General features: G+C 41.9%; 1 protein-coding gene across 2 annotated transcripts in view; it reads left to right on the forward strand.

Moving 5' to 3' along the window:
• Positions 1-467: 467 nt before the first annotated feature.
• The window catches only part of rbms3 (RNA binding motif, single stranded interacting protein), a 152,989-nt gene continuing 131,842 nt past the window's right edge, over positions 468-21,614 (forward strand). The window contains exons 1-3 of one of the 2 annotated variants that reach the window (XM_049751339.1): positions 468-600; positions 2,100-2,184; positions 4,290-4,428. In XM_049751339.1, the coding sequence (XP_049607296.1) occupies positions 4,399-4,428 (30 nt within the window). In that variant the 5' untranslated portion in view covers positions 468-600; positions 2,100-2,184; positions 4,290-4,398. Of the gene's footprint in view, positions 613-2,099; positions 2,185-4,289; positions 4,429-21,614 lie in introns of both variants that reach the window. The other variant, XM_049751340.2, reaches the window with a different exon arrangement.

Raw genomic sequence — 21,614 nt, forward strand, 5'->3', positions numbered from 1 at the left:
AATTTTCTATTGCGTGCTCGAGCATATGACATGACATTGCTTTAGTTTACATCACCACAAGATGAGATTTATCTGGACTGCTTCTTCTTCCCGATTGCAGCCTCTGCTTGGTTTGATCCCCCCCCCCCCCCCCCCCCCCCCCCCCCCCCTTTCCACTTTTCATACAAATGCATAAACATATTCCAATTTCTCATTGAACCCAGGTCACTACGGTTTTATTTCTAAGCTTTATATGTGTAGGTGGGTGTGTCTTTGTCCTTGTAGCAGATGGGGTTGATTTTTATGTATGAAAAGTGCTGTGGCAATAAAGTTTGATTGATTGATTGGTTTAATGAAATCTATTATACAGAATGGGCCCTAAGTAGACTGAAAGGTTGTGTTTAAGCATACAAGAGAGAATAAATATCAAATGTAAAAATGTTAATATTAACTATATATTTGAGCTCGAGTGTCAGTGGGCGGAGTCTCTTGCAAGGACACCTTCAGGCAGTTGTCATAATGAGCAAGTGAAAAGTTTTATTTCTGTTTTGCTAGTTGCCATTGCGACTGCATTTGGACTCTTTTGTGGTCAACTGCTTCTCTTTTCTCTTGTTTTTGCCTGTAAGTACAAGTGTAAGTTTCCTGTTTATTCCCAGCACTGCTTAGGTTGTTTTGTATTTTGTTTGTTGCACTGTTTTTCTTCCATTGCTGCACTTTAGCTTTTTATTCATTCATTAATTCACTTTTCCAAGTTGACCTTTTGTCACATCACTTTTTGTCTCTTGTATCAATCACCTCATGCTTGCATGCCCCTTTTGTTCAAATCCTGTAAACTGTTCCTTGGTGCTGTTTGGGTAAGTTAAAAAAAAAAAAAAAAAGTCTCCCTTTCAAACCAAGTCATAATTGCTGGCACGGCTTCATCCTGCAGGTGTCATACTTGCCAAGGCATATTCACTTCTTCACTAATTCTTTAAGATAATTTTTTTTCAGAGTGGTTCAAGTGTAAAGTCTGTAAGTGTGTGCGCGCGCACATGTTTGTGTGCGTCAACAGGCACTGGTGTCCCGTTGAACCACTTAAAGGATTCTATTTAACGGGTCAGCCAAGCAATTAATCAAGGGTTTAATTGGAATCCTGAGTCGAGTGACACAATTTATGCAAATGAGGTCCTTAATATTCAAGACTATATTCACTGCTTGTATTAAAATGGCTTCTTTGCGTGCTAGCACTTTCATTACAGAAAATTAGTGAGCAATAATAAATCCAAATACACATTTATTTCCCAGAGAGGAAAAATATGTAATATCAGAGGAGTAAATGTTTGTCTCATATGAGGCCATGTTAATGCCGCTAATTTTGCCTCATTAGTAACAGACTGCTATCTGCAGGGATTCAGTCTTAATTGGATCAGCAAGCAATTCAAACCCTTGCTTCTTAATTGCTTTTTGCATTTAGCCACAAAATGTAGCATGTGCAAGTTTGCTTGTTAAATCCAAGGTGTCCAGACTGCCCATATGACCATACTGTAAAAAGCTGGGACAATTCACTGATCAATTGGTGCATGTATCAAACATGCTAATCGGATCAATCTTTTTAGTGCCCATGAATACAGTGTATGGGATTATAATTTTAATCCAAACTGATCGGCTCAAAAAATTGTCGCTACTGTTGCTGTAAAAGCAATTCATAAAATTGTCTAATCATCTCGAGCTGCATTTAAATATGAGCTTGTCCGACTGGAGAAATGATTTATCTTGGGGATGTATTTTTAGTGCTTGCTAAAGGTTGGACATCATTCAAAGTGTCTGCATGTTATTATTCACAGATTTCATTGTTTGCTGAATCATTTCATCTCTAGTATCTTAAATCTTTCTTTTTTTCCGGAACTCAAAGGGCTATGTTTGACAGCTGGAGCAGAATGGGTCACAGCAAACAAAGGCAAAACAGATGGATCCTTAGAAAAGTACCACATTCAGTCTCATGACTATTTGCTTTAAGAGCATTTGAGCGATCTTAGCTAATGGGCTGTTATTTGTCAGATGTATTGTGTCACTCACTCACTCACTCACTCACTCATTCACTCGCTCACTCGCGCATGCACTTGCTGTGCTCATGTGTGCAGGCTGCTTGGGGCTTGCAGTAATTACTGCAGTGAGCCAGGGAGTTGTCTTTTCCACGGCAGATGGCTCAGCACCATGCTGGATCAGGTAACCGTGACAACCACCTCTCTCTCTCTCTCTCTCTCTCTCTCTCTCTCTCTCTGTCTCTCTCTCTCTCTGTCTCTCTCTCTCTCTCTGTCTCTCTCTCTCTCTCTGTCTCTCTCTCTCTCTCTGTCTGTCTCTCTCTCTCTCTCTCTCTCTCTCTCTCTCTCTCTCTCTCTCTCTCTCTCTCTCTCTCTCTCTCTCTGTCTCTCTCTGTCTCTGTCTCTGTCTCTGTCTCTGTCTCTGTCTCTGTCTCTGTCTCTGTCTCTCTCTCTCTCTCTCTCTCTCTCTCTCTCTCTCTCTCTCTCTCTCTCTCTCTCTCTCTCTCTCTCTCTCTCTCTCTCTCTCTCTCTCTCTCCCCCCCCCCCCCCCACACTTAACATTGCCATAATGACTCTTCACACGGGCTGAATGTCATTATATAATCTGTAGAGAGCAAGGGGTCTGAGAGTGGGGTAACTGACAAAATGGGGCGGGGGTCATCATTTTAGTTTAGGAAAGTATCCTTTCAAGGTCTTCATTTGTCTTGACCGCCAGATTAACTGCATCATGTAAATATGCACATGTTATATAACAATGACTTTACATTCCAACCATCTGTATTTATCAACATATGAGGGGTAAAAATGAGTGGAAATGCTTCTGCTCTCATTGACTTGAAAGAAAAATAAGATGGAGACGTCCAACCAAGAATGTGTGCTTCTTTGCAGTACCAGAGGGAGGCAGTGACACACCTCAGTGTAGCAGGTGTTTTTGGATTCCAGTCCCTCCGTGCACACAATCAATCACCTAATCACAATATTCAAGTATTCATTCACCTGTTGGATTGCTTAATGAACCAAGCAAGTCAATCACGTGTAATGTAAAATTCCATTTTGTGTTTATCTCGTCAGGGTTTCAGTTCAGTGCTTTCATTTGGTGTCATTGCTGGTGGCTCATTATATTATTGGCATGTTGCAGCTAAACCGGAAAGTATTAGCGCTGCAAGGAATGAACGTACTTATAGCCTCAACCACATTTAAGAACCTTTAAATATGAGCGTGACCAAATATTTTTGCTGGTTCATTCCATATATGCCAAGTTTTCCCATTTGCACGTATGGTTAATTGATTCTATTTGCGATCATGGTTTTGAATCCAAACATTAGTTCTCGTAAAACATGAATTACCGGTAAGATCAGTGGGCACTGAGCCGAGCCTTGAGGAGCACCACTTCTGCTAGGGTGGAGATTGCAAGGCAGTCTTCAACGGCTCGTGTCACATGTGAGTGACTGCATCATTTGCAAGGACAGACGACTCAATGAGGATGGTGTTGGGAAAAACTTTGTGGGCAATTAAAAGAATTTGTCTTCTGTGCAATTCTTTGGAATTGATCAATGTGAGCTGATCTGGGTTTTTCTAAGGCTTTGTCCCTTGAGCGCCGACATCTGTCTTTGTCTCCTTTAAACTGCCATCTAATCCAGCAGTCATCTGAATCCCACGTCTCGCCGACATTGGGATGAAAGAGCATCTCACCGGAGCCGAGGCCCCTTCCACCCTCCCTCCCTCCCTCCCTCCCTCCCTCCCTCCCTCCCTCCCTCCCTCCCTCCCTCCCTCCCTCCCTCCGTGCGTGCGTGATCGGAGGGGGGGAAGCGAGCAGGCCTTAGCGGCAAATGTCAGTGCTTTTCCTGTGAAGCAAGCCTCATCAAAGGAGGATTAGTGTCGGACTGATGGCTTCACTGGACGAGCAAGTTGTGATGGGGCGGTAATCTCGTGCGCAACCAAAACTTGGGGACATGTGGCCTTTTATGTGCGCTAACCCATACTCTCAAAGTCAATGCACTTTGTTATTATCAAGCTCACAAATACTTTGTTAAATAGTCTGGCACAAACACTTTTGTTATAGTGGATTTATCCACTCAAAGCCATTTGAAGGTGATCATTCCAAAAGATGCCATGGCTGAAAGCAAGTTAGCAATATATGGATATATTGTGAGTATTGATATTTGAAACCTTACTTTTGAGTGGGAATAAAACAATTCCATAAACAGTCTCATGTAGAATTCTTTATGGAAAAATAAATCAGAACTATCAGATTGCATCAGCACTTTTTTTTTTTCCCCTCCCCTACAGGCTCATGCTGTCCCCAGCTAATGTTCCGTCATGATCGATCAGCTTGAGAGCTGAATGTTGAGGACTCATTTTGACAAGCGACAACAATCAATACGGCCATTCCTTGTGGATGTGTGCAACGCTGAAGAAATGGAGACAGGTAGGGATCTACTCTAAATCTGCCGCTTCTTTTTATTGGAAAGGTCACAGATGACAATGCAAGTCGTATCAAGAACTTACACAAACTGCCTTTTGAACTGGGGCGAGCAAGCAATAGCCTAGCTACTGCCCAGCCATAGTACAATCATTGAACTACAGAAATTATGTCCATCAATACTCAATTTGTTTACGTTCCAAGTATATCATTTTCACACCATCTGTATATCTTGTGCGTCATTTGGTGTTCTTTGATAATTGGTGGGGTTTTAAATGACAAGTTTACTAAAGAGGATGAATGCGGCCACTTTGTTGCATCATTTAACCGGGGCTGGCCTCCGTCATTGAGAGCACACGCACACATACTGTCAAAGTTATTTACATGTACTACATCGGAGCCAGTGACATTTCCAATGTGCATGATAAAGCCCCAGCCTAACGCTTTAAAAATGTAAATGAGATGCTTACATCTGTTGTCCTTTACTTGAACCTCATGTTTTGTTTTCAATCAGTCTGAATGTGCTTTTTTTTTTTTTTTTTTTTTATATGAAGTCGTGCGTCTTTTCATGTCTTTCTACCTGCATCCTATTTCTGGATTTCAAAAGGGCTGAAAATACGATATTTAGTTCCGTGGGACATTTGGGAGGGGCTGTACCTCGCGTGATAGTATTGAGCTACTAAGTGAATCATTTTTCAAGCAACACATTTGGAAACAAATAGAAACATCACTCTCAATTTCGAAAGCTGACAAGGCAAGAAATGAGAACAATATGAAGTCGCAGTACGACGCACTTCATTAAAGTCTTCGTCTCCCACTCTTGACGAAGCAGAATGTAATTGCGCTGATGACAAGGTTGCGGACGATTGCAAGTGATGTATTTATGGATCTTTCATTTGAACTCCAATATAGCAGCTGTCGATGCTGTGGAAAAATTTGCAATGTGAATTTCCTGTATGCACAGTGAAACCTCGCTAATAGGAAAGAAAAACATTGCTATGTATAAGGGTGACTGAATTTGGCTTTATTAGCATGGTCTGATGGTGAAGAGCCATGAAGGTAATTATAGCAACCAATGTGCTTTTTGCAGTACATGCATCCTTTTGCTTATTGTGGTGAGAGGAGCCCTTTCCTTGTACAAACAATTTGATCCACAATAGGGACATCATCAAAATAAGACAAGGTTGTCAAACATGTCGATAAATGTTCTGCTCTGCTAAAATAAGCCATCCGCGGTTGCGCCGACCGTATTCGGCGTACCGTTTAAATGAACCAGAAGCACTTCATTTATGACCAAATTAGTTTTTATGATATATTAACTTAATATCTCAGCATAAATAAGACAATTAGAAGAAGCTGTAACCTGCTTTACCGGCGAGCGCGACACCACCGGCCGGGGCCTTGTGAAAACTCTGTCCGTCTCTGGCTTTCACCTGGATGCCTCACTTGATCGATCCCTTTGGCATCAGTCTCTCGGCGGTCCGTCCGTCCGGCCGTCCGGCCTTCATCCCCATAGGCTCGCCATCCTCCACGCTTGTTACAAACTGTCAGACGAGCTGTTCACAGCTCCGGCTGTGTTCATGCCGGTTGGTCGGCCCGGATTGGCATGCACACCGTGTCCCCTGGACTGACCTGCCTGCCTGCCTCTGTTACTCCCCCATTAAAATTCTTGTGCCAGATCCCCAATGAGGGGAGCGTAGCAGGGTCAGACTGGCTCGGTGGCCTCTCTCCACCTGCCTGCCTAATGAAGAAGATGCCTGCTGGGTTCATTATTAAAGCCCTTCTAATAACAGTCACAGCAAGAGTAGTGATGGCAAAACACGAGGCTATTGGACACTCTGACAAGGCGAGAGACATTTTCTTGCACAAAGTTAAACATTTGGAACACGGTGCCGAGGATGGGCTTTTGATGACGTCGCCATTCATTAGACTCAAAGCAGCAGAAAAATCGCGTATAGATTATGGGACGTTCTGAAAGCAATAATAGAATTCCTCCCTGCTGCACCAAGCACATATAGTGCAAATGAGCTTAGCGGCTGGCTGTGCTCGCTATAAGTGATGCGGGTTATTATACAGGGTATTACCAAAGTCCTCTGAGAAACAACTAAGTAAGTGTGTGGGTGCTTGCGCAATCATGTGTTGCGTTCAAGTTTAGAATTCACCGACGGTGCGTTGCCGACGTTTCTCCGTATTTAGCGGGCAAAGGTTTCAAGGAATTTATCAAAACTTAAATAGCTATATTATGTATCGCCATTTGAACTTTAGTGATGCTTTGAGCAAGCAGGTCCATTGAGAAAGCAGCAGCGGCGGCGGCGGCGGAGAGGAGAGGAGAGGAGAGGAGAGGAGAGGAGAGGAAGGGAACAAAACGAAAGGGATGGAATGCATTAAATGCTCGTTTATGTTTCTGCAAAGCTTGCCATTGAATGTTTGCTTTTCATGCAGCATGACCAAGGCTATTACTTTCTTGCTGCTGCTGCCGCTGCTGCTTTGGGGCATACCACAAGGCTTAATAAAAACTCAGATGAAGGATTTAGTAGCAGTTGAGAAGGTATGGAAAAAATGTATTCAAAAACATCTCTAAATGAATATTACCGTGCGCTCTATGAAAGCAAACTTTGTTTTTGTAACTCTGGTTGACTTCCAATATGTTGAATATTTGTCCCATGAGTATGAATACAGTTGCATTGAAAATGTCACCATCTAAATCATTTAATCATAAATGTGCGGTTATTGACAAATGTGGGCCATTCTTTAATCCTGCCCACATTGCATTATTATTATTATTATTATGGGGAGAGAAAAAGAGAAATATCTATCTGACAAATGTAGTGCACGTTTATTCAGGTTTGTGCCATTTACATTGTGTGGACTTTGTTTTGTTCTTTTGTTTATCTAATCTAAGGATTAAATGGATGGTTCAACACTGCAGCCAAAGTAAACCCCTCATTTTGTTTTTAGTAGCGCAGTTGGATGATATACTGTTGCTGAGTGTGTGTGTGTGTGTGTGTGTGGTGGTGGTGGGGGGGGGGATCAGATAAACAAACCGTAAATGCCCGGACTTCTGTTGCCCTCTGAGATTATAGCTGCTACAATGATTAATTTTAACAACCAGTGCTAATTGTCTCCACGACTTTTAGTTAACAGCAAATATGATGTAGCTCATGTAGCCATGGGTGCATTTCTCGCCCGTAATAAAAAAAATAATGAACAGCGTATTTAGTGCTGGCATTTTCTTCTCAGAGATTTGTAGAGTGCACAGAGGTCAGCCGGATGGGAGTCTGGGAATTAAAAGATGCCGTGATACCGCGTATGCATCGGGCATGAGCTGAAATGTATCCTGTATTTGCCTTCAAATCAAATGTGAGTCTTTTTCCTTTTTTCCTCCAAAGCAGCATTGTGCTGTACGCAGCTTGAAAGCGGCGTGTCATATTTCAGCCTCATGGGAGGCGTTCTGTGAAGCCTCAGCATTTTTGTCTTTGTTATGATGGATAAAGACATTGTTCTCCCCTTCCCTTCCTTTCCTTCTTCGACTTGTACTAAAAGTGCCATCCGCCTCTCTCCATCTTTCCCCTTCTGTCGTGCCTGTGAGCCGACCAGCGCTTCTGATGTAGGAAGCATCTCGGCCCTTGATCAATGGCTGCGATTTGACTTCAATCTTAGCTGCGCTTCCGAAAGCGCCGCCCGAGGCTGGAGATGACACCTCCCCATGAGTGTCTGAGTTTAAGCACCCTATTTTATCTACACTGTCTCTTCCCCTGTGGAGAGAGAGAGAGAGAGAGAGAGAGGAGGCGTAAAGACAGAGCATGCTCTGATCCCCTATAGCTTGCTGCTGGTCCAAGATGGCGTGTACGGAGGAGGAGACCTTTACCTCAAGCTATAGCCTGCAATCATTGGAAATCCTTGATATTCGTTTCATGTTGTTCATACTGCCGAAAGGATGTGCATGGTGACCTGGATGTTCTCACCTTCCTCCTCCTCCTCCTGAACTTTTTTTTTTTTTTTATCTTCATTTATCTTCACCTGACTCAGCACACTAAGCTACACTGTATACATGTACACATGCTAATGAATGCAGTTTGCATTTCATTAATGAATCCCCAGCTATAAAATGAGCAAACAAGGTTATACAAGTGTTATCTAGTATCTCAAGGTTAATGTATTATCATCCATCCCCTTGTCCGCGTTCGGGTTGCTCCACCCTGAACTCTTCGTCACGGTAATCAACAAATTGTCAAAATGTTTAAGCAGGTGGCTTCTCACAGTCTGCGTGCACAACCAATTGCAATTCCTTGGTGGGAAGGAGTTCTTGGCAAGGAAGCCACATTCCAAGCTGAAAGGCACTTGTATATTGAATGTGTTAGCCTCCGATAAAGAATGAAGTTTTCATGCTAGGTGATGTGTGACGGTGCATCTTGTGACTTTGCTGCTTCTTTCACTGCCTTGCCCTGAAGTAAGTTTATTATAAACGCACCTATTTTTAGTGAGTGTTGTGAGAGAAGCACTTGCGCTGTCAAGCCCAGGGACTTTTTAATCTTGCTCCATGTACTGCCTAAGTAGATCCTAATTCAAATTCAGTTTGCAGGAAGACTTATTGATTTTGCTCCTTATTTATTACAAGCCAGGCTCCCTTCACAATTATAGTACTTTATGAAATCATTTCTAAGAATTTTTAAGTATGACCACATATTGCTTGTTTAAACTATGGCAGTATCACAATTTTGTAAACAGCCAGACCACAATCCATATACATAAGTTTTCTCATAAAAAATAATATAGGATCATCAATATGGGAAATTCTTTTGCCAAAGGGTCAAACTGTCAGCATCATAAAGAATTTAACGGCAGAGGCAATATAGTAACATTACAGTAATTGTTAAACAAGTATAAAAAGGCAAAGACAATAAAGTCAGCCATATCTTTGACAAACATGGTGATAAACATGTTGAGGGCGGGTGGACACAAATTTCCTCCCGTAAAGACTACACGCAGCTTACTTTGAGTGTGCATTCTATTTTTTATTTTACTTTATATCATCTGCGACAGAGCTATAGTGTACTGAGCATCCCAGAGAAACATGTCCTGTACGTGGACAAGATTTGTAAGAGATGAGTCCCTTGATGGTAGTGACAGCCGCCACAACAGAATTGCATGCTTCAATTTTGGGCCCCTATTACTCGCTATGTGTTTCTTTCGTATCGTTATACGTTTTATTACATTCTGTGTCGCAATAAGTTCACTTTCTGTCTTTGTAGATGTCGTCAAATTTCTCTTCATTGCTGTTTCAGGTAAATAAAAAAGGACACAAATGCAACATAAGTATGCCAAGGGGCGGCTCAGACCGTGTTTTGGTATTTTCTCGGTGCAGTTAGAAAGAGCCGGCTTGCGCCGCTGTGGGTGTGAATTTGATTCACAGCCAATCAGACGTATATTTATTTTCCATGGTTATAGGATTATGGGAGGCTAATGAAAAAGTTCATTTTGTGAGTGTAGTCGAATATTAGGCTGCGCATAATAACGAACGTGATTTTCGTGTTTGATAGTTTGTCTTATCGGTGACTGTCTGTGTACTAATGCAGTCATCATTGACGGTCTCTGTGTTCCTCTTAAACAAACAATGTATTAAAGTCTTCAAGTGGCCTGTGGGAGGGACCAGGAGCGCATTCAAAGTACAGATGAATCCAATCAGCCTGTTCACAGGCGTCCAACACAGGAATGTGTCTTGTGCACTTAGCATCGCTTCTCAAGGGTGTAATTAGTAAGGACGCCTGTGAGTTGTTTGTTTTCGGGCATTAGTAAAGTCTGCGGATCCTGATAATAGGCTCGTCTGGGAAGTGGAGTCGATTGGCCCCGCCGTCATCCTTGGAGCCCTGATACCACTTGTCAACACCGTTGTTTTTTAGCCTTGTGTGGATGGATATGTGATCTACGGTCTCTGGGAGCACTCGGCTCCAACTGTCAGCTACAAGGCTCTCTATACTGTACGAGAGTATCTTTTGAAGGAGAATGCGCCTCTCAAGATACACAACTTAATTTATGAGGCCTTTTTAATGAGCACTCAGGAGCCTAGGAGACTCATCATTGAATTGATGAATATCTGAAATTGGAACACAGTGGGAAAAGAATACGTCGGAAGTTGTTCGGAAATAGTCACTGCGCGGAGACAATGCGAGCCTGATGAGCATTTAAAGCGCTGCTTTGTAAACATTTCCAAAGAAGTACTCCAACAAGTACCATTAAAACCATTTCTACTTTTTGCCTGGGTTTGTGCATGGTCCCAATATCAGCTTACACGCCTATATGACACCGTTATGAGGACGGAAATGGTAGAAAGACTTGATGGATGTATCCCCCATTTCCATTTAATTTCATTATTAGCTATGGAGGTCAGCATGCTGGTACCATATTGTATACGCCGCCTGACTGACCTTTCACAACGAATTTTGTTTGGGCTTTGTTTTTCTTGTCATTTAAGTTCTCTTCTTCCGTAACGTGCATAAGTTTAGCGATTTATTGAGCAGTCCATTATTTTTCCATGAAGTCAAATTGTGTACTCTGTCTCATTAGTAGCGCAGTGTTTTTCATTTCATGGGATATTAGTTTGACTGGATGCCAGAGAATTTAAGATGAATCTTCTTGGTAGAGTTCAAGTTTGATGGAAGCAATCTGTTGCTTATGGGATTTTATTATTAGGATTGCACAGTTTGTGAAGTATTTGCTATCAAATCAAAGTGACTGCTAAAATGGACTAAATTAATTTTGGATTTGCAAATGTCTAAGGAGGAAATTCAGTTGGTTGTGGGTTGTGGGGCTAGGAAAGCGGGCATCAGACACAGTTATGCTTCAGCACTTTTCAATTTGGGCCTGGTCTGCCTAAGCCTCAAGCGAATCGTTAAGGGAAGTCACATTAAGCATCCTTACTTGTTCCAATGCTGAGAGGTTTTTTTTTTTTTTTTGTCCCCCTGTACGTCTTCTCCTCACATTACGAACATTGAAACATTTTGCTGTAAAAGTCATTGGTGACAAAGATTTGATGTTGTTACGCTAATCTGACTGAATATTCTAAAAACAATGGGAAACGTTACAAACCAAAATATTTCATTCCAAACTGAATAGTAACATTTACAGAGCAGAGGCTAATCTCATATTGCAGCTAAATTGTTCCTCATTTTCACCAATAAAAATCCCTCGGTCCATTTTTCACAGGTTAAGCTACGGAGGACCGCATATTGCTAATTGCGCCTTATTAAAGGAAATGAATCAAATGATATATGAAGTTACAAACTACATGAGAGATCAACTCCTTGTACTTTATCATATGGCTGCGGGCAATGTTTTGCAATCCAAAAAGCAACATGGTGTGACAAGTTGCTTGGGTATTGTGGTCCAGTCCTCTTCAAAACGTTGACAGCTCTCTCCAGGGGCTTGAAGCCACTCTTCTGACATGCCCCTGTGTCAGCAGTCAGCAGAGGAGATGGAACGTGTTCATGACTCTACATGCAGATCTTCTCACGCCTCACTGTGGCTGCAAAGTGACCGGATCACTGTCCTTTGTCCTATCTTTGGTATCCGAAATGGTTTCATGTTGTTGTTGCGCAGTAGCAGTCCGCTTCTCATGTTGATACGGCATTGGCTTGCTTGTTTTAATCGTGCAGTGCTTAAAAAACACTCCGAAAATAGTGTGCCGGCCAATCCGAGCCATTTGTCATCCCTGCGGCTTTGAGACGGATTGAAGGGTTTGGGACAAAGGAACGTTGATAGAGTGAGGCCAACTGAAACCGTGTCAGGAGTGGCTGTTTCAAAAGCTGAAGAAAGAAGCTTAAAATGTGGGTGACAACCTTTACTTCTATTCAACTTAGACAGGCGCTGGAAAAATGGAACCGGCCTGTTAGATGTAGAGGAAGTAAACCTTTCTTTTTACTCTCAACTGTAATAAAAATGGTAACTGTTGCGTAATCTTGGAGAGCAAAATGTTGGGATGTCATCCCTGCACCACAAGAGCTGTGTGAACAACGGATGGGTGGATTCAAAAAGAAGAGGAAGGAAGGAAGGAAGTGAAATAATTGGTTATGGACTTAAATTTTGGCCCGGTCAGTCTTTGTGACTCAGTGCTAGGGATCAGGAAGATTACTGGTTTGTGGATCAACCCTGGTGAGCCCTTAGTTTGACCGCTGGCAGCCTGTTTTGGAGACTAGATGGAGGTAGAGGGCACAGAGGTACCCTTTTTATTCCGTCGGGGGAAGCGTTAGTGGTGCCCGTCGTAGCGTTGATGTGCTTTGCCAGGACAGACAGGCTTGTACTGTACGTTTGGCGATGGGGTAGTCACTTGTGTCAGGGGATGACAATTGGCAAAGGAGAAGGACTAGTTGGAGAGGAGGCCATTTCACGCAACACAGCTTCCGGGATGAGGGATGCCAAAGAAAGGCAGCATCTCTTTCATAGCTGGCCAAACCACGCAACCGAGCGTTAAAAGCCTTCTCGGAGACAATATCCCCTAACGAATGCAATGTGGGATGGATGACTCACAACCTGAAAGCATTCATATAAGCCTTAACTACACAAGTACTTTGGCACATTTGTTTGTTTTTGGTTGGAATAGGCCCCGTGGAGGTTGGTAAAGCAAATTGCCAATACGCTCTTATTGTTCTTAGAAGTTGGAAATGAGCGTTTTATGGGCTTCCGTTCAGAAAAATAATCGTCATTTGGATTTAGTAGCGCTGAGTATTAAGAATGAGAAAGTTTTTGTTGTTGTAACATATGTCTCCATTAACTGTTGTGGAGCAAAAGCCAACAAAAGAATTACAAGCAGGCATAGCATACTTTGTGGAAAACTACATTCTTAAGACCGTTCATCATTTGCTTTGTTAATGCCAGCTAATTTTGCCAGATACCTCGGAAAAGCGTTCAAACGTATACAGCGGAGATTTGTTTCACCTTTCTGTAAGTCAAAAGTGCTGACATTTCTACAAGGTAACATTTTTATTTCTTTGCTCCCAAACAAAAATATGAGTCTTTTTTTTTTTTTTTTTTTCTGTCTTTTCTTTGTGTTGCGCTCTGGGCTTTATGACCGGCGTATTTGCTGGAGGATTTTTCTCTGCTTTACTAGAAAGAACCACAGTGGGAGACTTCATAATAGAATGTATGAATTTCCTTCCTTTTTACACTTTGATACCACAATGTTCCAAAAAATAATTGTCTTAGCAGGATTTCTTCACATCTGTGACTTAACCTTTGAATCATTGTACCTTCTATACTGGCCAGTATAAATACACGAATCCTGCACTTTTGTGCTTTTCCCGAAAAGCGCTTACTCGTACAGCGGTGCATCATTGAGTGTTTATCTTACCTTTTGCCTTTGTTTCTATTTTAATGAAGAATAAGACTGGCTGGGATTCTAGTATACCGGTGAGGCTATATTGCTTTCATCACTCTTCCACAGTACCCCTTAAGGAATCACCCCTGACCTCGGCAAGAGAGAGAAAAACAAAATCACAGACCGTTTCTGTCTGTCATACTTGCCTCAACCTCCAACAGTTTTCTTTCTTTTTGCATGATCTTAGCAGATACTATTTCTAAGGGAGAGGAACATGGACACATTTCTGCCAATTTTCCTCACTTCTAAAGAGTGGAGTACTTTGTGTGCTTTATATAAATTGGTATCATATCATATAATTCAGTAGAGAATGTGGAGTTACAATCTGAATGGAGCTGTAATGATCGCTTTTAACAGTTGAAAGTGAACAGCAAAAGTGTGTAGCTTTTGCTCCTGCTCAAATGCCAGTGAAGAAAATGCCTGGCGTTTCCTTCCTGTATTATCCTGCTCCAGTGGCCGTAACAGTTCAGGAAAGCTATCTCATCATGGCATAAGCCTGCCTGCCCGCCCGCCCGTCTCCACTTTCCACTGTGTTTTCTGGACCTTGTTCTCATCCAATACATAACTGCCACACTCGAAAGCTTGGGAATCACTCAAAGGGAACATTGTGAAAGACAAAGAATTCAAATATTGCATGTTTGGAGGCAGAATGAATACGTACATCTTGACAGTGTGGAGATGGAAGCTCAGCGGGTCGGATGGATTCTTTGGATACAGGTGGATGGGCAGTCACATTTTAGCATCTTCTTCTTGTTGTTCATGACAGTAACATTTGTCAATATCTTTCTATCCCATTTTTTCCGAATAACATCACAGCTCTCTTGGCAAGAAAAATGCAGATCGTTGCAAGTTACGTTGGAGTCTTATACTACTCAGCTGCCTTATATCCTATTTTTACTTACTGCTGTATCATCAGTTTTCCTCTTCAGAGACAACCGCTTAATTATTGTTTTCACTCTATTTATTTGCCCCGACTGTCCTATTTATTTTCCTTACATTGTTTTTTTGCCTTTGCATCGACAATGCAATGACAAACTAATTGAGATGGAGACCGTTTTAGATGGCTTCCCTTTTCATTATGCATGAAATTAATAGCTGTTCTTCAATTCATTTGATTTGTCTTTATTGGTGTCATCTGGTTTGCTAATATTTGGGCGTGACTGAAACAAAGCGTGAGGGAAATGTAGACATTTTATTATCATCGTGCTTCTGTCGCAGTCTGGGAGACAGAGACAAATGCAACTGTTGTTTTCTTCCGTAGCTTCCTCCTATTCAATCTATTTGCATCTGTTTCTCAGTCAATTTTATTTTTCCACCTTACAACAAATGATTGATCATAACAGCGTATGCCATGTTGCCATGTTTTTGGATATTTTTTGCTGTTGGTCATATTTTTAGGTCACTGCAGTGTCATCATCTTAGCTGTTCTCTTGAATCGTTATACACGTACTGTTCATAATTGGGCCATTTTTGAAGGACAACTGGGCCAGATATTTTTACGATCCAATCTGGTTCGCTTGAAGCAAGCAGTCTTCGAATATCGTGGAACCTGACAGAAGATTCCCAGAGTCTGGGGATTTCTCATCCAGACAGTAATAGTAAACAAAGCCATAATTCAAGCCTTCACTTGTTGACTTTCAACGGCTTCTTCCGCATGCAACTCACGTTGAAGCAAACAGAAATTCCCATCATTTATATCCAAAGTGACATGCTTTAAACGGATAACCGCCTCCACGGCGTATTTATCAAGCGTACTCGATGCCAAAAGAAACGAAAGAGCGTCGGAAAGGAACCGTTGGCTCAGCATGTGACTCTCGCCATTAGCTTGGAGAGGTTAGTTAAATGAAAGAGAAAGGAAAAGAACATGCAGAGCGCGGATCAAAAAGCTTTGCCTCCGGTGAGTTTGTAATTACAATGGAAGCAGATATATTTCCATACTTAATATAGTGGATGAAGATTGCTCGGGGGGCATTCATACAAAACAGCAGCACCAAAAGTCATATAGAAGTCAGAAGGTAACAAATAGCTCTCATTATTCCTCGGAATATCCAAATATACTGTACAGATTTCTCGAAATGTCGAGCAAATGCTTGCTTATGAGGGAAATAAATCAAGCTTTGATAGTCCTACATATTTTGGTTTGCTTAATGTAGCTCTGTTAATTTGAGCACACCAGTGCTTGCAGGTTTGATTAAAAAAAAAAACAAAAAAACCTTTGTTATATATTTGCCTCCAAAATATGAAAGAAATACATTTTGTATTGGCCTACTTGCCAAGCTTTACGACGGTATGATTATGGCCGGTGGAAAAATGATCAGGCCAGGCCATAATTCAACGAGGGCTATTGGTTAGCGCGGAGATGAGCAATGATGAAAGATGCCACAGGAAATCCATTCTATTTTGTTTCCTGCTTACAATGCTTGTCATCCATGATGAGGCTTATGACGATGGTGGAGTTGACTGACAAAAAAACAAATGTCACATGTTTGTTGACTGTGTTGTTTGAAAAGAAGAAGTGAAGGTGGTGACTTGCGCAATAGTTCTCTATTACGGTATTGGCCCAAAATGTGCAAATTCATTTCTCTGTTCTTGCAACATGCGTAATGACAAAAAATGATCCCGCCGCCCTCAAAATTGAATTTATCCCAAGATATTGCTTTGAAAAGTCTGCACACTTTGAAGTTGTAAAATATAATGCAACTTTATATGAAATGTCAGTAAAGTAACATTGCAGCTTCTAGCTTTCGTTTATTCCAAGTGATTGTCCTGCATGATCCTAATCAGCGTCATCGATGATAAATGACCTCATTGGCTCTTCCTCTTTAAAAGTGCCTAATTGGTTTCTCCAACTTTGGATCTTTATTCAAGCCCAGCTGCAAAACATTTGTCCAGTCGTTGCACGGCCGCCGTGGAATGTTTCCCAATCAAGGAACAACCTCCCTTGGTTCCAATCTGGGTTGTTTTTGCTATTTGACCTTGAATTAAAACCATACTAGTTAAATAAACTCTTCCGGTAACTTTGACGTTAGCACTGGTCGTCGGTTTTCACAGAATCTCATTTTTTGTCTTTACGCTTGGGGAAATAAGTGAACAGTGAATACTTCACTATGTAGTAGTGCTTATAAAAGAAGAATGTGACCTTGATCCTTTTGTTCCCTTTCAATGCTGCGCTTGCTTGTATGAATTCCGCAGTTTCTGATATGATTCTTCCAATATTTCTGTTGGCATGCGTATTGTGTGTTTAACATTCCACACAGTATTCATGGTGCTATTTTCACTTTCTCATGATTTGTGGAAATACGTATTTATGGTCGCTTCGGTATGTCTGGCTATAGAACCAAATATGCTTTGGCCCGGTAATACGGAATTGGTGTGATTGCTATTGCGGTCGGTTCATTTGACAACATTAAATCATATATGGATTTGCATAACAATAGTGTTTGATTGTGTAGCTGTGCCGTTTGAGTCTTAGTGCTTGCAATTGTAACACAATGCTCAGAAGCAGCATTCTGCTGCTGTATGATAACTCCCCTGCTGTATGACTGCCACCACAACTGTTGGCTGGCTGGCTGGCTGGCTGGCTGGCTGGCAAGGAGAGCCAGTGTCTGTTTGCAAACTATAGCAAATAGTGGAGGTTATTCTTATCTAAGGACATGGCTAGCCCTCCGAGCACTTTAATTTAATCCACCCACATCTGCAGAGCAGACGCAAGGTGTTACTTAGCTCATCTGACTTTCTATGTCCACAAATGTTGCGTCAATACTAGAATGAGCTAAGAGGCCGTCTGTAGATGTACACACCTGCCATACTAAGGCTATGATCTTAAAGCACATACTACTTTCTTTCTCCCATGTGTGTAAGCCTGTGTGTTTTGCTGGCTGTGTTGATTCTCTCATCAACAGGACTCTGTCATTTAAGCAATTCAATTAGAAGTGTGCACTCTGGGCGCTGCAACCGTTTAGGTCTTAACCGCATCCTCCAGGCGGTGAGTGTCATTGATTTTTGACGCTCAGGTGCGTCTTGCGCCCTTGGCGCACGTGAAAGCGTAGGAGGCAGATTCAGCGCGATCACTGCGATTGGCTGTCGGCTAGTGGATCAGCGCACGAGACGTGAAGCGGAAGTGATGAAAGCGACAAATAGTAAAAGAAGTTATCCAAAGGTGTTTACATTTTGCTTATATTGCATTTTATTTCCATTCCATGGCACACGTATTGATGACATGACCACCTGGTTGAAAGAATGTGAAGATCAATTCATCAGCATGATTCAGGAAAGGCCACCCTTGTGCAGAAACGCTGTGTCGACAGAGTGATGAAAGAAAAACTCTGACGGGAGATCGAAACCCAACTCATTATAGGAGGTGTGTTTTTGGTTGTTTTTTTTTCCTTAAACAAACCGGAGTTATAGCCGTGTGTTACTGTTTGCTGCTACTTGGTAGATATCATTCCTTTCCAACTATACAATAAACATTAGCCAGCTGACTAGCATTTATTTTGAACAAGAGGAGCAATATGTGGAAAAATTAACAATGCACAAAACTTCAAATTGATCTTTTGTCTTTCCTAGACAGAAGGAGCTTTGTTTGCTGTCCGCTTGAATTAATTGTGGCCAAGCCCACAGATCTGCCCTTGGTAGCCAATAGGGCTAAATTTCTTCTCTCTCCATCCATCCATCCATCCATCCATCTCTGTATGTTCTGGCTCAATCGTTGCTGTTGTGATTTGCTTAATTGGCACCCATTCATACTTGCCGACAGATGACGGTGTCATTTCGATGAATAAGTGGCCAGTCAACAGGCAGAAAGTAAAGCCTGTCCCTGGACACACAAGACTATCAATGTCCATTGATTCATATGAAAAGCGTTCTAACGTCTACCTGGAATGGATTTTGAATGTGTTTTGTGGCTACTATGGGCTTGGATAAGCCTCTACCCTAATGAGGACAAGTCATACCAAAAATGGATGTTCCACGTGGTATTCATCGATAAAGTCCCAGTCGTAGTCCTTTGATTCATTTGTAAAAACCCAGTTGCTCATTGAAAGTCATTAAAGCGCTGTTGGGTGAAACATGGTGGAAAATGTGTGACGACGATGAGGCACACAAGTCCATTTTTTCCCCGTATCAGCCCTTGAATGTAGAACATTTGTCATTCCACAAATACTGCAATGATTCATCTTCGCCTTGAGCTACAATGGGCTTTGTCTCTGTAATTAATTTTGCTCTCAGGACAGTACTTGAAATGAGTCGTGTCTTCAAGGCCTAATTAAAGGAAAGTTGTCGGACACATTGTAGGGCACACAGCTTGAAATTTTCACTTCAGACTTTCTGCCTTTGCCAACTCATCCTTCATGGAGCAATTTACAGGCTGGGGAGAGAGGAGAGAATGAAAAACAAATAGATATGATATTTGATTTGTTGATTTCTTCAGACACTTGGCAGGCTTTATTTAAGTCTGACAATGCATCTGCAATGAAGTCATTTTCAGCACTTTAATTAGTGTCATTTGAAAGTACGATTAACTTCCTCTCGCCCTGTTGAATGACAATTCAGTGTGGAATAACAGAAAAAAGTTGACCCTCATTTTTTTTTTTTTTAAATCTAATATTGAAACAGATTTTTGATATATGAAACAGTATTATAATTTGGGATGAACATTTCTGAATGGTGCTCATCTTTCCTGTCCCGAGAAGCAGTGCGTTCACTTTTGTGTGTGCACGGATGAGTTTTTGACAGTACAGGCGTTCGTCACATGCACAATGTGTAGAAATACGTAAGTGTGAGCTGGTGGGCCCGGTGCCTGGCTCCATTGTAAGCGCTCTAAACCTGTTAGAGTGTGACCGAGCATGCCGAGCCTTCCTTAATTTGTTCAAAGGGTGCATACGGAAGGCACGGTGGCTGAGTTTGTTGTTTTGTGTCGTCGATTCCCCATGATTGCTCATTGGGCGGGCGGGCGGCATTTGGTGGCTCGCACCTCTACACTTCATTTCATTTGGACTGTTTTTAAAGCCAGACACATCTGATTATTTTCTTAAGACTATGGAACCAATGACAATTGAATTGAATGTACAGTGACCCGGTGGCTTGGCGGTTTAGCGACCTGGCGCAACTTTGAAGCAATTCAGCCGAGTCCAAATGACTGCACGTGGTTTCTTTGGAAAAGCCTGTGTTTATGACACACACTACTACTACTGGCTGGAAGTTTCTCATCGGAGGCATTTCCTGTCATGACCAGAACTTGGCGTTTTCTATCAGAAGGCCTCAGCCACAGGGTCCCCTATTGCCAGACCACAGGAATACACGCAATCTGATGGAGCTTCCAAGCCACCACATGTTTCATTTCCTATTTTATAAGAGTAGACAATCCATGCAAATTCCAGCCTGCGGTTCGCCATCAGTCATTTAGCGGGGTTACAACGTTTCGGATTTGTAATGTTGGAGACCTTAGGGATGGATTTTGAATTTGCTCGAATTAGATTATACACATTCGAGTGTGATTTTTAGATGTCATTACAGTACAGCCCGTTTCTCACTTACCATTAGGGCAGAAGCGGGTGAAATGGTTTGTCAGCAAATTGGTTTGCACTTTTTAGGCGATCATTCAATGACAGGCCTTGGACGGGCAACATAAATCGTAAATGCTAAGATATGAATTCAGAGTATTTCACTCTGGTCAGGGCTTGAGGTACACGTGCTAACTAATGGTGCGCTTTCATATACAGTAAGGATGCCTGTTATCGCTTTGAAAAAAAGCATCCAGAACATCTGTAAGGCATTACGGCCGATTATTCTAGCCCTGCAGTGCAATCAAGCACAATGTGGATGAATTTGGGCTGCTCAGAACATATTGTATGGTCAAAAAAAAAAAAAAAAAATTCTCTTGATGAATTTTGTACCAAGGACAATGATCGCCACTCAAGCCACCACTCATTCACATTCCTGGCACTTGATATAATGCACGCTAGTCCTTGTTTTCTAATGAGTCGAGCAAAGAAGGGGGGAGGAAACTGAGGTCCCGTGAGGTACACTCCAACTTCTCACTTTCTAACCTCTTGTGAGACATATGTGGTTCAAATGTCAGTTTTTGTGATATATCCACTTTTTTTTTTTTTTTTATCAAAATAAATGTATACTAAAATGTGATTCTATACGCTCCACTATTTCGTTCAACTAATAAATTCGATTTGGCTTCGATGAGCAGATTGACTTGTGGCATTTAGATCATAATTGTCTCATCAACAAAATGTTAAGAGATAAAGAGATGCCTATCAGGTTTTGGAGTACACCAACGCCCGACTGAAGCTATCAGGGTCGCTCTTGATGCTTGTCCATTAGCTGTCACTCATCCAAATGTCAACTTGTCTCCACAATCATCAGTGAGTGGCGGGATTTTGTAACACAATGTCAGCACAATTCTTTATGACTGCAGGGATGGTTGCCATGGTGAGCGTATTGGAATTCAACAGCGACTTATCCGGTGGGGGATCAGCCTGCGTCGCTTCCCTTAGCCTTTTCACAATTAATTCACAAAAGGACTCTTAAGAGTGGCAATTAGAACTCAAGCACATTCTCCTCTTCTAACTGTGTGTTATGTCAAGTTTACAGTGAACTTGCTGTGTTATTTGTCTTGTGTCTCTTGTGCTTTTCATGCATTGCATGAAGCACGGGAAGGTTAAGAGCGGGGGCTACAATTGAGTTCTGCTCCATTTAGCACCCTGAAATATTCTTCGTCTGAGAACAACACTTTCTCCGGCTTCTTATTGGGCACAAGGGCTGACATTAGCTAGCGTATGAGAGCTTTAGGGCAGCTTAGAGTATGATTGGC

The sequence above is a fragment of the Syngnathus scovelli genome, chromosome 19, assembly GCF_024217435.2.
Source record: "Syngnathus scovelli strain Florida chromosome 19, RoL_Ssco_1.2, whole genome shotgun sequence".
NCBI lineage: Eukaryota > Metazoa > Chordata > Actinopteri > Syngnathiformes > Syngnathidae > Syngnathus > Syngnathus scovelli.